The sequence below is a fragment of the Giraffa tippelskirchi genome, chromosome 5 (assembly GCF_054371585.1).
Source record: "Giraffa tippelskirchi isolate mGirTip1 chromosome 5, T2T-mGirTip1v1.2.pri, whole genome shotgun sequence".
Classification (NCBI taxonomy): Eukaryota; Metazoa; Chordata; class Mammalia; order Artiodactyla; family Giraffidae; genus Giraffa; species Giraffa tippelskirchi.
In genome coordinates, this window is record NC_137279.1 from 152,390,231 (window position 1) to 152,405,697 (window position 15,467).

General features: G+C 42.7%; 1 protein-coding gene across 3 annotated transcripts in view; it reads left to right on the forward strand.

The window, feature by feature from the left end:
* Positions 1–2,656: 2,656 nt before the first annotated feature.
* WLS (Wnt ligand secretion mediator) overlaps positions 2,657–15,467 on the forward strand; it is a 118,072-nt gene continuing 105,261 nt past the window's right edge. For all 3 annotated transcript variants that reach the window (XM_081485601.1, XM_081485602.1, XM_081485603.1), the window contains exon 1: positions 2,657–3,019. In XM_081485601.1, the coding sequence (XP_081341727.1) occupies positions 2,914–3,019 (106 nt within the window). In that variant the 5' untranslated portion in view covers positions 2,657–2,913. The remainder of the gene's footprint in view (positions 3,020–15,467) is intronic.

Genomic DNA, 15,467 nt, shown 5'->3' on the forward strand with positions numbered 1-15,467 from the left:
GATTAGCAATTAGAAATATCTGTTTTTAACTAAATTGGTTGTATAAGTACCTGTTCATAATAGGGGATAATCTTTGTGAGGAACCAGTACTTTATTCCAAGTCTCTGGTTTCCAGATGTGGACACTGGAACCTAAAGAGTTAGGCCAGTTATTATGAAGAGATGCATTTGGGAGCTAAGAGGATCTGGTGTGTTGTAGCAGCTAATAAGAAAATGAATTGAGAACTCACTAATCTTAAACAAATAAACCAACGCAACTAGCTAAGAATATCTAATGGACCCAATTCATACTTAAAGTGCATTGGACACCATTTCTTCTTAAGCAGTGAAATGTGGTATCAAATGGAGAGTAAATCTTGATACTGAATTCTGTCAACCTTACTTTTGAAATATCCCTTGGTATTAAAAAAGAAATTCTAACCCCAAGGCAGTATTATTTAAATGTGTGGAAGTTGGCAGCTTGCTGAAATGAGAACACAGAATGGGGAGTTAACTAGCAGTAGAGGTGAAAGGACATTCTTACTTCTTTTATATGACGCTTTGGAACCTCCTCCTGACAGAGGGGGGGAAAAAAGATGTAAAAGGTTCTGAAAAGGTAAAGAAGGAATACAAATAATCCACTGCTGGTCTATCTATATTTAGGTACCAGTCAAACTGTTAACCACAATTCTGTCCTCTTCTGCCTATTTGCCATTTGATCTGGTGCTCTTTAAAGATTGTTAATCACTGTTTAGTGAATAACAGCTAGACTAGGGCTCCTCCAGGACAAGGGCAAGTGTCTTCATATCTTGGTGCCCTCAAGTACTTAGAAAAGAAAGCTTAGGACATATTAAGTGTGTGCCTATTGATTAAAGGGTTAAAGGAAGGTGAAGTCGCTCAGTCATGTCCAACTCTTTGCAACCCCTTGGACTGTAGCCCACCGGGCTCCTCCGTCCGACCCCTTGGACTATAGCCCACCGGGCTCCTCTGTCCGTGAGATTTTCCAGGCAAGAATACTGGAGTGGGTTGCCATTTCCTTCTCCAGGAGATCTTCCCGACCCAGGGATTGAACCCGGGTCTCCCACATTGTAGGCAGATGCTTTACCGTCTGAGCCATCAGGGAAGTCCAAAAGGGTTAAAGGAAAGAAAAAATAAATAGCAACTGTATCCCCAGAACTGTTAAAAACTGTTAGACTTCAAGGAGATGGAATATATATATTATACATATATAATATATATATGCATACAGTTTGGCACCTGTCCTTAAGGAGTGACTGCCTAGTCTAGCTGGAGGGTAGAAATGAACACTTCTATTAAGTGTAACCTGCATGGCATCTTCTACAAGGGCAATGAAAAATCAGAAACAGAGGAGAGGAGACAGGGCTTGGGATATTCCCTTGGCATAAAGAGGGTGTAGCTGGAGGGGAGTATCAAGAAACTAGGTGTGTAAGTGGTGGTGGGTGGTGGAAACGGTGTATGTGTGGGAATAGGGTGTTACCAAACCAAGGGTCTATTGGGCAGTATGAGTTATACCGGCCAAGTGGCCAGTTGATGAAACATGGAACAACCAGGCCCAGGAATTTAGGCTTGATGGAGCAGGGAATCTCTAGGGTCCCACTTGACTTTCCCCCTGAAAGTTAAGCATAAATATAAATATATCCTTACACACACACAAAAAAGGCAAACATTGTAACTTAATATGTGTTCCCTCTAAGTCAAATAAGATCCCAGGCTTTTGAAATGCACACTGTGGGTTTGCTTTCATATTCACTTATTTATTCATTCCACAAAAGTTTACAGAGGACCTACTAGAGCTAGAATTTTGTTAAGCACCACGGGGGGTACAAAGATGAATAGCACTCGGTCCCTATCCCCAGGAATTTACAGCTCAATGGTGGAGGCAAACGTGTACACACAAGTCCTTGCAATAGGAGGTAAGAACGTAAACACAGGAATTGTAAGGGCTTAGTGCCTTAAGATATCAAAAGGAGGTGGTTTAGAAAATAAACAAGATTTTTCAGATGAGTTGCTTTTTAAATGAGGTTTAAAACTCCGATGGGGTAAAATGTATTCTTTTAGGGCAAGAGCCAGAGTTAAGGCTCTGGAAAACCTATGGAGTTGAGGGGATAATGTGGTAATGAACAGTGGCCTGATTTGGCTGGAGCGCAGTGTTCTTCAAGGGGTGCAGCGGGGGTATTTTGCTGAGTATTTGCCCAATAACGAGGCTGGGATCTGGCAGAAGGAAGCCCAGCTGAGACTTTATTCCTCATCTCCGTGCTTTGACTTAAGCATCTATTGGGTCCCTTTAAAAAATTCTCCTCTTTCCTAAAGAGAGTTCTAGCAGTTGGGGGCGGGGACCATTTCCTAAAGTCAACGCGTAAGTTAAAGGTCTGCAAAGCTGCCCACGGGTGATTTAAATCTCGCACCAAAAGAGGAAACGTGTGGGAAGAGGAGTAGGGGGAACCCACTAAACAACAACATCAGCCCCCTCAACGATACCATCTCCTGGCGGGACAGGCTGCCTGCCAGACCGGGAGCGGGACCCCGGCACCCGCCGGAGCTCCGAGCCCCGCACGGGCGGGCAAGGGGGAGAGGAAGAGAGGGAGGGAGGGAGGGAGGAAGCGCGAGAGGGAGGGAGGAAGAAAGGGAGGGAGGCGGCGTCATGTGATCGCTTCCCTGCTCCTTTAAGCGTCCACAGGCGGCGGAGCGGCCACAATCACAGCTCCGGGCATTGGGGGAGCCCGAGCCGGCTGCGCCGGGGGAATCCGTGCGGGCGCCTTTCGTCCCGGTCCCATCCTCGCCGCGCTCCCGTACCCCTGAAGTTTTGCAGCGCCTGGAAAGGAGGCGAGGGAGAAGGGAGCGTGAGAGGAGAGGGAGCAAAAAGCACACCCTAAAACATTTATTTCAAGGAGAAAAGAAAAAGGGGGGCGCAAAAATGGCTGGGGCAATTATAGAAAACATGAGCACCAAGAAGCTGTGCATTGTTGGTGGGATTCTGCTTGTGTTCCAAATCATCGCCTTTCTGGTGGGAGGCTTGATTGGTAAGTGCGAGAGCTGCAAACTTTTCCCCCTTTCTCTCTTTTCGGGCCCCTTCCCTCTTTGCCTCTCGGGCTACTTGTTACAGTATCACTGCCTTGCTTCTATGATCTAATTAGTCCGGCTATTGTGCTTAAGAAAGCAGAGCTCCATGGGGCTCCGTGGGGCACAATCCAGTCTAGTGGCTAAGAGAAAAGGAGGGGAAAAAGTTTTGGCCTAGTTTCAGTATCCACTTGAAAGGAAAAGAGGGGGGTGGCGGGGGTGGGAATCTTAAGCATGGCGACGGATCGCGCGAGGAAGCGCTGGGTTACAAACTTGATTGCTGCTCCCCCGGCTTGTTCCCGCGTTCCCCGCTTTTCCTCTCGGTTCCCTCCCAATCAGCTCCGGGAGGGCAACGTAATCGACTTTATTAGGAACAACTGAAGAGTCGGAGAACTGCGCCCGGCGCAACCCCGAGCCCTGTTACTGGGCTGTGATCTCTGCATGTGTAAACGCTTTTGGTTGTCTCAGCTGGGGGTTGAGAGTTTGCATTTTGGGTCCTGACCTTCGTGCCCTCTGCTTCCTCGCCGCATCCCCAAGCTACTCCAGCCGTGGCCGTTGGCAAAGTCCGAATCTGGGCTGGGAGCTTGGATGGGGTGAGGTTCGGTGGGAGAAAGTCCTCGGCCAGCGCCGCGGGAAGTTGGAGAGGTCGGAGGGAAAACGCGTATCAGAAAGGTGTTGCTTTTGGCCTCTCGGGAATCTCCCTTCCCCCATTTCTTAGAGCCCCGAGAGCCTGTGAGTCTGGAGCCCCAGGTCTTGCCCTGGCGCCTCGGAGGGCGGCCTCCGCCACAGCACCCCGCAGGTGACAGCTTCCCCCTGGGAGACTTCCCCTGGCGTGTATCGCCCGAATCTCTCGAGCTAAACAGGCTTCCGGGTGAAGAAGATGGTTTCATGGACCTTCCACTCAGAAAACTCCCTTCTTCTCTCTGTGTCTCCGTCTCCATCTCCATCCTCCCGCCCCTCCGCACAGTCGCTTTCCCCTCCCCCTCGAGATTCAGGACGTCCCGGCGCAAACTTCAGCGCCAACTTCGCCGTGGGTGCGGATGCAAGGCTTGGCTTCCTTATTTCGCAGATTTGTAAAACTTTGCGGAGTGGAGAGTCCACGGAGGGGCTTTCTGCGCGCGTCTCTTTTCCAGAGCCCGCGTAGTGCGAGTGTCGTCGTGGTTGTGAGAGCTGCACAGGCTTGGGCACCCCGAGTCGTGTGCGTGGCGTTTTGTCTCCAGTCTTGGGTTGGATGGGAACAAACGGAAGGGGAGTCTGGTTCTGTAAATCACTGTAACATCCAAGCTAACAGTTTAAACAAAGGAGAGTGAGTGAAGCTTTATCAAGGAGAGAAATTTCTAGAGGAGAACATGCCTTTCTCTGTGTACGTATCCACAAAGCAGAAAGAGGTTCCGAGTTTTCCAAGCTCATATCCTCAGTTTGGGTCAAACAGCTTAATTTTTTTACTCTTGAAACCGCCCCCTCAACCCCACCCCGATGAGCTCCTGTTTAGCTAAGTGCAATCTCCATGTTTCCCTGTATTGGATTTTTCGAGGCTCTTAATACATTCTCTACTGGGAGCTGAAGGCAGCCTTCCCTGTGCCCTCGCAGTGATTATGCAGCGGTTACAATTATACCTCTTGTCTCCCTTGATGAGCAGTTGCAGTTAGATGCCATTGGATCTTGTGTGATTTCAGTGGCAGACCATAATTAAAATTTCTTGCACCTTGTGCTTTCAGAATTAAATTGGCCTATTATCCCTGTCTGACCTTCATCCTCTTTGAGGTTTTTGCACAAGCAGCGAACCATTACACACAGTGCCCTGGTATTTGTTGGTGTGTGTTTCTTTTTCCTTTTCTAAAGCTGATCTAGCCCATTATCCACTGTTGTAGGTTTCTTAGAGCCCTTCTGGAACTGGCACCATTTCTGGAATCTTAATATGGAGGAGAAGGTCCAAGGGCACTCACGAGTGGCTGCTGGAGTTGCCATAGGTTCAGAAAGGTTGTATGTTCAAAGAGAAGTTTGTTTGGGGTAAGCTGTGCCAAGGGTTGTTTTTCCAGTAGAACTTGGTTAGTGACCGCATCTGTTAACAATCTCAAAAAGCTAGTGATAGGTCTAGATTTCCCCTCAATAAATGAACTACTTTAGTCCCAGCTTTCCTTGAACAAAACAACTATCTCTGTATAACACTTCTTGGGGAAAGTTGTGTAAGTTTACCTCTTACCTTTCCTCCTTCCTCTGTGTCCCTAGTTCTGGCCTGAAGGCTGAAAAGATCAGATCCATTTCACTGTAAACACTTTGAATAGTGGTTTAGCCTTTATCTCAACCACTTAAGAGACTGACTTTTTTTTTTTTTTTTGCTGTTAAATCTAAGAGCTTAGGTATGCTCCAAGACCCAAATATGGGAAATAAATATCAACAAAAGGTAAGTTATATGTTTTCCCAGCAAACTGAAAGGCAGGTGAAACTAAGCAAAGGATGGAACTTCAAGAAAGTGGATGAGTGGAATCAGTAGCTAAAGGAGCAGTGGAAAGTTTAAGTCCAGAAACCTTTGCTTCCACCCTCCCCAGTAAAAGGAGAGCTCCTTCACTGCTCAACCCTATTGATTGGTAGGAAGTCAGGTGTCTTGGTTATGCAGTGTCTTTCTAATTCATTTGCAGAGGCCAAGTGAGAAAGTGAAATTTTCACTTTGAATTGGCCTTGGTATTCTGGTATAATGTTCCTTTTTGATCACTGTTGTCCTAGATGAAAAGAAACATGACTGCCTAGAAAGGGGAGGAGCTGAATGGCAAAGCTCCTTATTGTAAGGGTGTAAGTACACCACATACATATTCGCAAAACAAAAACAACCACCACCCCCAAACAATACTGACAAACCATGCACCTAAATTGGTGAGGAGGCACCTTTTCAGTTAACTAACAGGCTTCAATCTTCTCATTGGTAGGTTGATAAGTTTAAGATTCCCTTCAGTTATGAAATTGTATGAATTTCTCAGTGCATTTGAGAGTTTTATATGACATTGAGACCAGTGTTTGGTTATAGCTTTCTAGAATTGATGGGTGAAAATTTAAACACTAGGTAAAAAGGAAATAAGAGGTATCTTCCCCTATTCCCAACAACTTTCTTAGAACCGAGGTTTTTTATTTTGGTTTGTTTGTTTTTGTACTTGTTTTGTTTGTTTGTTTTGTGCCAAGGTCTATATACTGCTAAACCTTTAATGGGACTTTGCAAGAAGGCTCTGGGAAGCAATATCTTATATGGTAGAATTTGAGATGCTTAAGAATTCGCTGAATTATGCCATGCCATGCTTTTGTACAAACTTTGAGCCTTTATAAAATCATGCATTTGATTATTTTTTTATGTATTGAGAAGGTTTCCTAAGTGGTAACTTATTTTGTATTTAGAATTCATTTAAAAATGTAAGAACCCCTGAAGGAAAAGAAAATATTTTTAAAGATATAGCTTAATCTTTAGCCTTCTTAAAAATAAGCCTGCAGAAAATTTAAAAAATAACTTTCCTTTGATTTCACGTTTGGTGAATTTTGTTCCTGGAGAAGCAGCTGCAGGGTGGTGGAAGGGGGGAGGGGAAGGAGACCATGTTCCCTGAAACAAGAGTGCAGCCGACTAAAAATCATGAACTTGATTCCCTGGTCTATTATGTGCAATTTGCTCAGCTTCAAATTAGTCATGTCTGGGGGATATAATGGTTGGAAAAGCGGGTCACCATTCCCACCTGTTCTAAAGACTGGTAAGAGTATAAAAGATCAGGATTGGGTGAATAGAAAATTATTGCATTGTTTTAAGCGTACCCATAAATGGGAATATTCCAAACTTAAACCCAAATAAATATCAACAAACTGACCATTATTATTTCTTTAGGAAAGACTACTTTCTTTCAGAGGCTTACTATGTGAACAATCTTTCATTGTTTTTTATTGCTGAGACTATTATGTGTGTATATATGTATGATGTACATACGTATACACACATATCAGTTTTCTCAGTTTTAACACGGACTTATTACTGCTTTTCTAAGAGCTAGCCCATGTTTTTATGCTATTATTGTTTGAATAGGTACTGTGAATGGTTTTGATTATGGTCCATTCATACGAATAGTTTTTGTTTCTGCTACTGTCATTTATTGGAAAGTGGCAGGATTTTAAGAAATTAAATAAAATTACAGTTATGCAAAGTGTATAAGGGTTTGTTTCTCAGTGTATTAGGTTTTAAGCTTGTGTGGTATTTATTTTAGCATATATTAATAATGCAATACTTGGCAGTCCTGAGTGTTTGGGTATCTGTTGAGAAAAGAACTAATGAACTGACTTTTGGTTGATGTTACTCCACATTTTTCTGTATTTGATTCTGCTTTTTATTTTTGTAACATTTCATATTTGACTAAGCTATGTCAATTTTTTTTGGTTAACTACCAGAGTATCTAATATGATTGGTAGAAGTACTGTGCAACTTCAGAAATTCTTCTGTAAAGAGTGGAAAATCTTTTGTAGATTGAAATTACATTATTTAACTTTTAAAAAACTAAGCTGTCTCCTTGGTTATTGCAACAAAATCAATGCTAGTGCTAACAATCCCTGATCATGCTTTCATCTAATCATTTAGTACAGGCTGTCTAGCCTTCGATTGGAACTTTCCCTTTTTCTTTTTCAGAGTAAGAAACATTTCCTTGAGATAATAGTGTGGCTTTGTAAGATTTTCAAGTTCCCTGCTTGGAACCCAGACCTAGACTCAAAGTCTTTCCTAGCTGGTTGACATTTTGCAATAATGTGGCCTTTAAAAAGATTTTTTTTAAATCCATGTAGACCGAGGAAAGATTTTAACCTTATCTTCCTCATAAAGATGTTTCTATGGAGATTTAGAATTTGAAATTATATGAAAGTCCTTTGCTAAGAGTTCATGAATGGTACCTGCCTAGTGTGCGAAATATTGGTTAGAGCCTAATGTGTACCTAGGATAGGACTACAATGCTGACTGGTGCTTAGAAAAGACTAGATTTGAAGCCTGAGTAACATAGGGGAGCCAGAGGTAGAAAAGAGTCGCTCTTAATCCAGGTTCACTAGCAAAATATTTCCTACAATGAGGTTTCTAACATGATGATAGTTCTCACTCATTTACGGAGAATTTGAGAGTATGTGAAATGAGAAGCCTTGTTAATTATGTCATCAAATAGCTGTATTAATATTTCATTTGACATAAATATATTAACAATATAGATAATTTAATGTGTGTTAAATGTGCACTGTGTACCAGGCTTTATTTAATTTGATCCAAGAAAGCTTGCCATATTGATGCTGTTGTACTCATTTTATACATAAGTAAACTGAGATACAGAGAGGTCTAGTAAAATTGGTCAAGGCTGCCTATTAATAGCTAGTCAGGGTCAAAGCTACGATTGGATCCAGTCAATCCAGAATAATCAACCATTAGGTGCTCCTGCGCCCACCTGCCAAAGCCTTGACTTCTCGGGCTAAATAGAAATGATTTGAATGCAGGCATGCAAATACAAATAATTTCCCATTTTTAACCATTGGGTAACATGTTAAATGAAAAAAAAATCAACTCTAATGATAAGTGAAATGGAGTCCAGCTGTACTTAATAAAGCAGAGCCTTGCCAAGCTAAAGGAGGACAACTTCTGGGAAGTCTACATATGCCAGCCCATCTAATTCCTTCAGGTTCTAACCAGCCCCTATAATTCTATGAATCATCTAGATGGCTGATAGGCAAGTTCATTAGCCACAAGGTGTTCGAGTTCTACTACCTTAAGGAAAATTACTTGATTTTATTTTCTCTAGTTAGTGGTTTTAACATATTTAAACAGTTATAGGGGTCTAGGCTTTTTCAAAGGAAGAGGAGAGAATAAGTCAACTGAGGTTGTAGAGATTTTAGAGGGTGTGGTTTGACAGGGATAGCAGAGCGATTGAAAGAAGAGCTTCATAGTGAAAGTTGAAAATTCAGTTTCCCCAAAGGATGATTTTTGTTTATGTACACCCATGCCTAATAATGAGGGCGTTTTAAACCAGAGACTTGCATGCTGATACCTTGAATAGGTACATTTTGTTCTTTGGAAAAAATGCTGATAGATTTTCTCTATTGAAAGATTTACTGCTCTCAGTTTTGATAGAGACTCTAAGAGATGATGGGAGACAGAGAGCATCGAGACATGAAATGATCATGTCTGTTTCATTGGTCTTGTGTTTTCTTGGAGGTGGTATAATGGTGGTGCAGTAGAACAGACAGGTGTTCCATATGTGGATATTTCCCAGAAAGAGTGTCCAGACAGGGATGGGAATCAAGAGGAGGATCTTGAGGCACTGAAGTTCTCAGACTTGATAGTGAAATGTTTTGCATTTTTCCCTTTTCCTTATAGGGCTAATCTAAAAGGATTGATAAATAACAGAAAAGAGCAGCTGATATGTTTTAGAACAGGGGTCCCCAACTTCTGGGATCTAATGCCTGATGATCTTAGTTGGAATAGATGTAATAATAATAGAATTAAAGTGCACAATAAGTATAATGTGTTTGAGTCACCCCAAAACCATCGCCTCCCACCTGGCTCTGTTCAAAAGTTGTCTTCCATGAAAACTGGTCCCTGGTGCCAAAAACACTGGGGACTGTTGTTTTAGAATACACAAAACCCTAAGGTTCTTTAGCCCTTTAACACTAACTCTCCCTCCCCTCCATCCCCTCCCTCCCCTACCGTGTTCCACATACAATTAAATTTTGTAGAGGAGCAAAAGCAATAATCAGAGTGTCATCTGACCAGTAGTGAAGGGTTTGGCCAATTACAATTTGTTGCCTTTTTGAAGATTTATTGGATGACTATGGAAAACATTTTACATGATGTGTTGATTTATTTAGTGAACGTTGGCTTAAAGCTCAACATTCAGAAAACTAAGATCATGGCATCTGGTCCCATCACTTCATGGCAAATAGATGGGGAAACAGTGGCAACAGTGTCAGGCTTTATTTTTTGGGGCTCCAAAATTACTGCAGATGGTTATTTCAGCCATGAAATTAAAAGACGCTTACTCCTTGGAAGGAAGGTTATGACCAACCTAGATAGCATATTTGGAGAAGGCAATGGCACCTCACTCCAGTACTCTTGCCTGGAAAATCCCATGGACGGAGGAGCCTGGTAGGCTACAGTCCAAGGGGTCGCCAAGAGTCAGACACGACTGAGTGGCTTCACTTTCACTTTTCCCTTTCATGCACTGGAGAAGGAAATGGCAACCCACTCCAGTATTCTTGCCTGGAGAATCCCAGGGACGGGGGAGCCTGGTGGGCTGCCGTCTATGGGGTTGCACAGAGTTGGACACAACTGAAGTGACTTAGCAGCAGCAGCAGCAGATAGCATATTTAAAAGCAGAGACATTACTTTGCCAACAAAGGTCTGGCTATGGTTTTTCCAGTAGTCATGTATGGATGTGAGAGTTGGATGGGGAAGAAAGCTGAGCACCGAAGAATTGATGCTTTTGAACTGTGGTGTTGGAGAAGACTCTTGAGAGTCCCTTGGACTGCAAGGAGATCCAACCAGTCCATCCTAAAGGAGATCAGCCCTGGGTGTTCATTGGAAGGACTGATGTTGAAGATGAAACTCCAATACTTTGGCCACCTTATGCGAAGAGTTGACTCATTGGAAAAGACCCTGATGCTGGGAGGGATTGGGGGCAGGAGGAGAAGGGGACGACAGAGGATGAGATGGCTGGATGGCATCACCGACTCGATGGACATGGGTTTGGGTAGACTCTGGGAGTTGGTGATGGACAGGGAGGCCTGGCGTGCTGTGATTCATGGGTTCTCAAAGAGTCAGACACGACTGAGTGACTGAACTGAACAACTTAGAGCAGCAGGTACTTTCTCCAGAGTTCAGATGCATGTGAGGTTCTCACTTCAGCACATCAGGATCTTTTCAGGTTTAATAGAGATAGTCAGTAAGAGGCCTGGAGAAGGCAATGGCACCCCACTCCAGTACTCTTGCCTGGAAAATCCCATGGACAGAGGAGCCTGGTGTGCTGCAGTCCATGGGGTCGCAAAGAGTTGAACACAACTTGGTGACTGAACAACAACAACAAAAACATATTAACCTTTTTCAACAGCTATTGTAAGTGTTGACCAGTGCTTGCAAGCCATGCTGAGGAAGGCTGCTGCTGCTGCTGCTGCTGCTAAGTCGCGTCAGTCGTGTCCGACTCTGAGCCTGAGATAATTACACTGCAGCTCCCCCCGCCAAAATAAATTATTGCACATAGCCAACAGTGACTGATAGTTGGAATCAAAAACTCATTGAAGTTCCTGACCTGAATGCCAACTAGATGTAGCATACACAGTAGGTCCTGAATATCACTGTTGAATACAAGAGAGGTGAATGTGGATGTGGAGAAAAGAGATAGGGGTAGAATATGGACTCAGGAAAGAAAATTAAGGCCTCTGTAAACATATGAGAGGGCTTCCCAGGTGGCTCTGTGGTAAAGAATCTGCCTGCCAAGCAGGTGACACAGGTTTGATCCCTGAGTTGGGAAGATCCCCCAGAGTAGGAAATGCTAACCCACTCCAGTATTCTTGCCTGGAAAATACCATGAACAGAGGAGCCTGGTGGGCTACAGTCCAGGGGGTCACAAAAGAGTCGGACTCCACTTAGTGACTAGACAACAATTACCAATACATGAGAACACTCTTTGGGTCGTAGTTGATGCCTGGATTTCCAGAATCTACTTCTGATGCCACACACTTCTCCTGAACTGAGCTAGTGTTTCTGTCTTCAATGCCTGTTTAAATCCTGGGCCTCCAAGTGCAATTTCTGCTCCCTCTTTTTTCTTCCTACTCTATTCTTTTAATATCCCTTGGTAAAGGGTGTTTTTTTTTCACTGACCCACAGGAATTATAGGGCCTTCTTAATCTTCCAGTTAATTCCCTGGATTAACTCAGAGGCTTTATCCACAAATACACATTTCCAAGAAAGCAGAAGTGATTGAAAGAAGAGGCCAAGTTATTACATTTGTTTTGGCAAGGCATTATGATTTTTCTTTAGGAAGAAGGTAACAGATCCTTGAATGATGCAGTCTGTCCCCCCTCCCCGTTCCCTGCCCCACCAGTCCCAGATTAATAAAGTTAAGCTCATGAGAGCTGGCTGGGGGCCAGTTAACTGCTGCTTTTAGTTTTGGGCTGAGCTGCTCCCAGAGAGAGAGAGCCTGGTGTCAGGGCAGCATCATATCGGGGAGATGAACTTGACTGTAACGCAGCAGACCATCTGTGGTCTCCGTGATCTCAAATAAGTTACAGAAGCTTCTTGACTCCAGCCCTCAACTGTGATGTGGGGCAAAGGCCTCCTATTTCATGGATGATTGTAGTGAGGAAGCCACGGATCGATCCCGAGGACAAGGCACCCTCTGGGTTCTCATGGACCCAGGGCCAACAGAGATGTAATTCTCGGAGGACTTTTTGCTGAAAACATCTGCTTAAGTCTGTATCCGTCTCTCCTACTTTTCTTTCTCTGTACCTCTCTGCTCTTAGATTTGGAAAAACGTAGCCTTGAGGTCGTTTATTTTCTATTCTTTTTCTTTCTTGAGTCACCACCACTTTGTCAAACACCTCCAGATTCATGGATCAATTTAGACAGAGGGAAGTGAAATAACCCAAAGCATTACTCATTTTGGGTTTGAAAGGGCATACAGAGTTCAACTACTTTCTAACATGGATTCCCATTATAATTGTTATGTCTCATAAGGCGCCTTCCCAAGATGGTAGATATAATAATATTGTTGCAGATAACTAGTGAAAAAGAATGAGTCTGTTGTTGTCCTAAAACATGCACATTTTGCTCCAGGTCTATTACTTTTCCTTTATACACAATTTTAATAGAGCTTAGTTATGCCATTTTCTAAGTCTACAACAGTTGGGATGATTTGCCATAGAAACTCACTGGCAGCAGAGAGATGTAGGCATGTGCTAGGTAATAGGAGGACACAGGAAGAGAAAGGGAGCATTCCCAGGGTGTCTGGATATAGGCAAATCATTTGACACCTAGAACCCTCTCCCACCCCCACTGCAGTGGCTTCATTACGTTATAGGCTGGTGCATGTTAATTGATTCCACTCTAAAGCTGTGTGATCTTAACGCTTGCCATGGGTGCAGCTTTTTGGATCCACAATATCTGTCCACTTTGGTATTATTTGGGCTCAGTGGGAGCTGTGGAACTTTCTGCTATTAAATTACAAAGTTGAAAGGGCCTTGGAGAACATCTTGTCCCACTTCCTTTGAGGAGGGACCAGAGTCCCAAGAAAGGGAAGAGGCTCATTTACACAATTAGAGTCTTGGTTTAGACTCAGATTCTAATGACGGTCAGCACTCCAAGCATGTATCTCCTGCCGAGTTGCAGGGTGAAAATCATCAGATTTCTGTCTGAGACCTTCGAGTTATTGGGCAGAAAATTCCAGTTTGTGGTTCTTAAAGCTCTGTTGACTTTTCTGTTCCTTGAAAATAAAATAGTAATAACTTTACTGTCCTCTCCTGCTTGCTTTTGTGTACTTACTATTCTTAGCTAATTTCTTATGAAGCAATAGGATTGTATGGAATGTTAAGCTGTTTTATGTGGATTTTAAAGAATACTACATACTTAAAAACAAGCTAAATTCCTTGCTTTCTGAGAGTGTGGTATATCCCCTTTGTCCTGCTTGAGAAACTGTAAATTTAAAATTAACAACAACAAAAAAAATCTGTGTACTGTGGTCCTTACCAATCCAACCAAATGCCATTTTCATGTTTTAAGACTTCATCAGTCTGAAGCTTCTTGTCTAAAATTTTGTGACTAACTTTTGTGCTTTCAGGGGGTGTTTGTGGCAGGCATAATTCTGAAATTGTAGTGAGTTTAGGAGAAGTGACATGCCCTATATTTTTTGGATCTGTTTTACATACCAAAGAAACAACAAAATTGCTCATGCTTTGTTTCTGCCATTTCTTCGCTCTGAACGTAATTGAAAATTGAAAATTCAAATTGCCAAAATAGGGCTTAAAATGTTGAAGGCCTTATGCCATTGTGACTGACAGTATTTTTGTGATTTCAGAGGTACAAGTATTACAGAGTAAATTCTTTTATTTTTGTTGATATTAAGCAGAGTCACAAAGCACTGTTTTTTGCATCCTCTGATTTAGCTATAATGAATTTTTTTTTTTTTAAGTCTGTGTTTAGCATGCTGGCCTTCAGGTGATCACAGCCAAAAAGTTGAGTTCCATATTTGTGAAACCCAGCCCTCTCTCAAGGCAGATCAGGTCTTTTTTTTCTGTTCCTTTTACTGCGGGTTCTTATGTATTTTATCTGCTCTCATTTAGGTTGTAATTCACCTGAGAATGGAATGCCTCAAGTGGAGAAAAGACCCATCCCCACATTCCTTTCTTTTCTCTCGTCTGTTGAGCTAGTCCTGGCTTGTGTGAAATAGGCTCTGACTTTAGCTTCTGCGTGCCTGGGCTATGGGAAGTTGTAGATAAGATTTTAACTGAAGCTTTGGAAAGATTGCACCAGGGGCCTTACTGTCACTTAAAAGAACACACCTGTACTTAGAAGGGATCAGCTTTTGCAAAACTGTGAGGTGGAGGTGGGTAGGGTGGGGAGGGACTTGTCTGTGTCAGGCAATTCCAGGGACTTGAACATCCTTTCAGGCACCCTTCCTCCTAACTGTACAGCATTTGCATGCTCATGAGCCAGCCCATGTTAAACCCTTGGCTGGCATTGGTCTTTGAACATGCCCAAACGGAACAGAGTTCTGCTCTATGAGAACATGCTGTTTCTGGATAATAGGTGATGAAAGAGAAAGAAACAGGATAATTTGTAGACACCCAAGATTTTTAAACGAAAAGTATACTAAAGTCACTGTTCAATTAGCATTTTCTTTTTTCTTTTATAAATATCAGGAAATTCTTTCATGTCACTTCTTCTCTACCCCACCTACCTGTTAAAAAAAAACAGAAAATATAGTTTGGGAGAAGGATGAGCAGTAGGCTTGGTATTTAAACAAAATCAGCACTAGTATATATTTGAGAAGATCACATTTCCAGGTCAGGATGTGGTTAGGTACTGATACCAAGTCTGTCCAGGGAAGCCACTGACTCTCTGTGAATCTCAGGTTAGAGTAACTCTCTCTGCCAGGCAGCACTGGTACAGAAATTTGAAAGTTGCCTTTAATGACTTGTGCTGCTTGTAAGATTCCTAGGAAATTGTCACACTAAAAAATAGCAGGGTGTTAGCTCAGGGTTTTCCATATGTTTCTGTTCAATGATAGACTTAGTGATCCTTGCATTCAAATAATCAGATTTTCTAACTAATGGCATGCAGTTTTAGGGTTGTTCAGTGTGTGTGGTCTGGTTCATTATCCAACTTGGACAAACCATATGCATGTTATGAACCTCAACTTTCTCATCTAA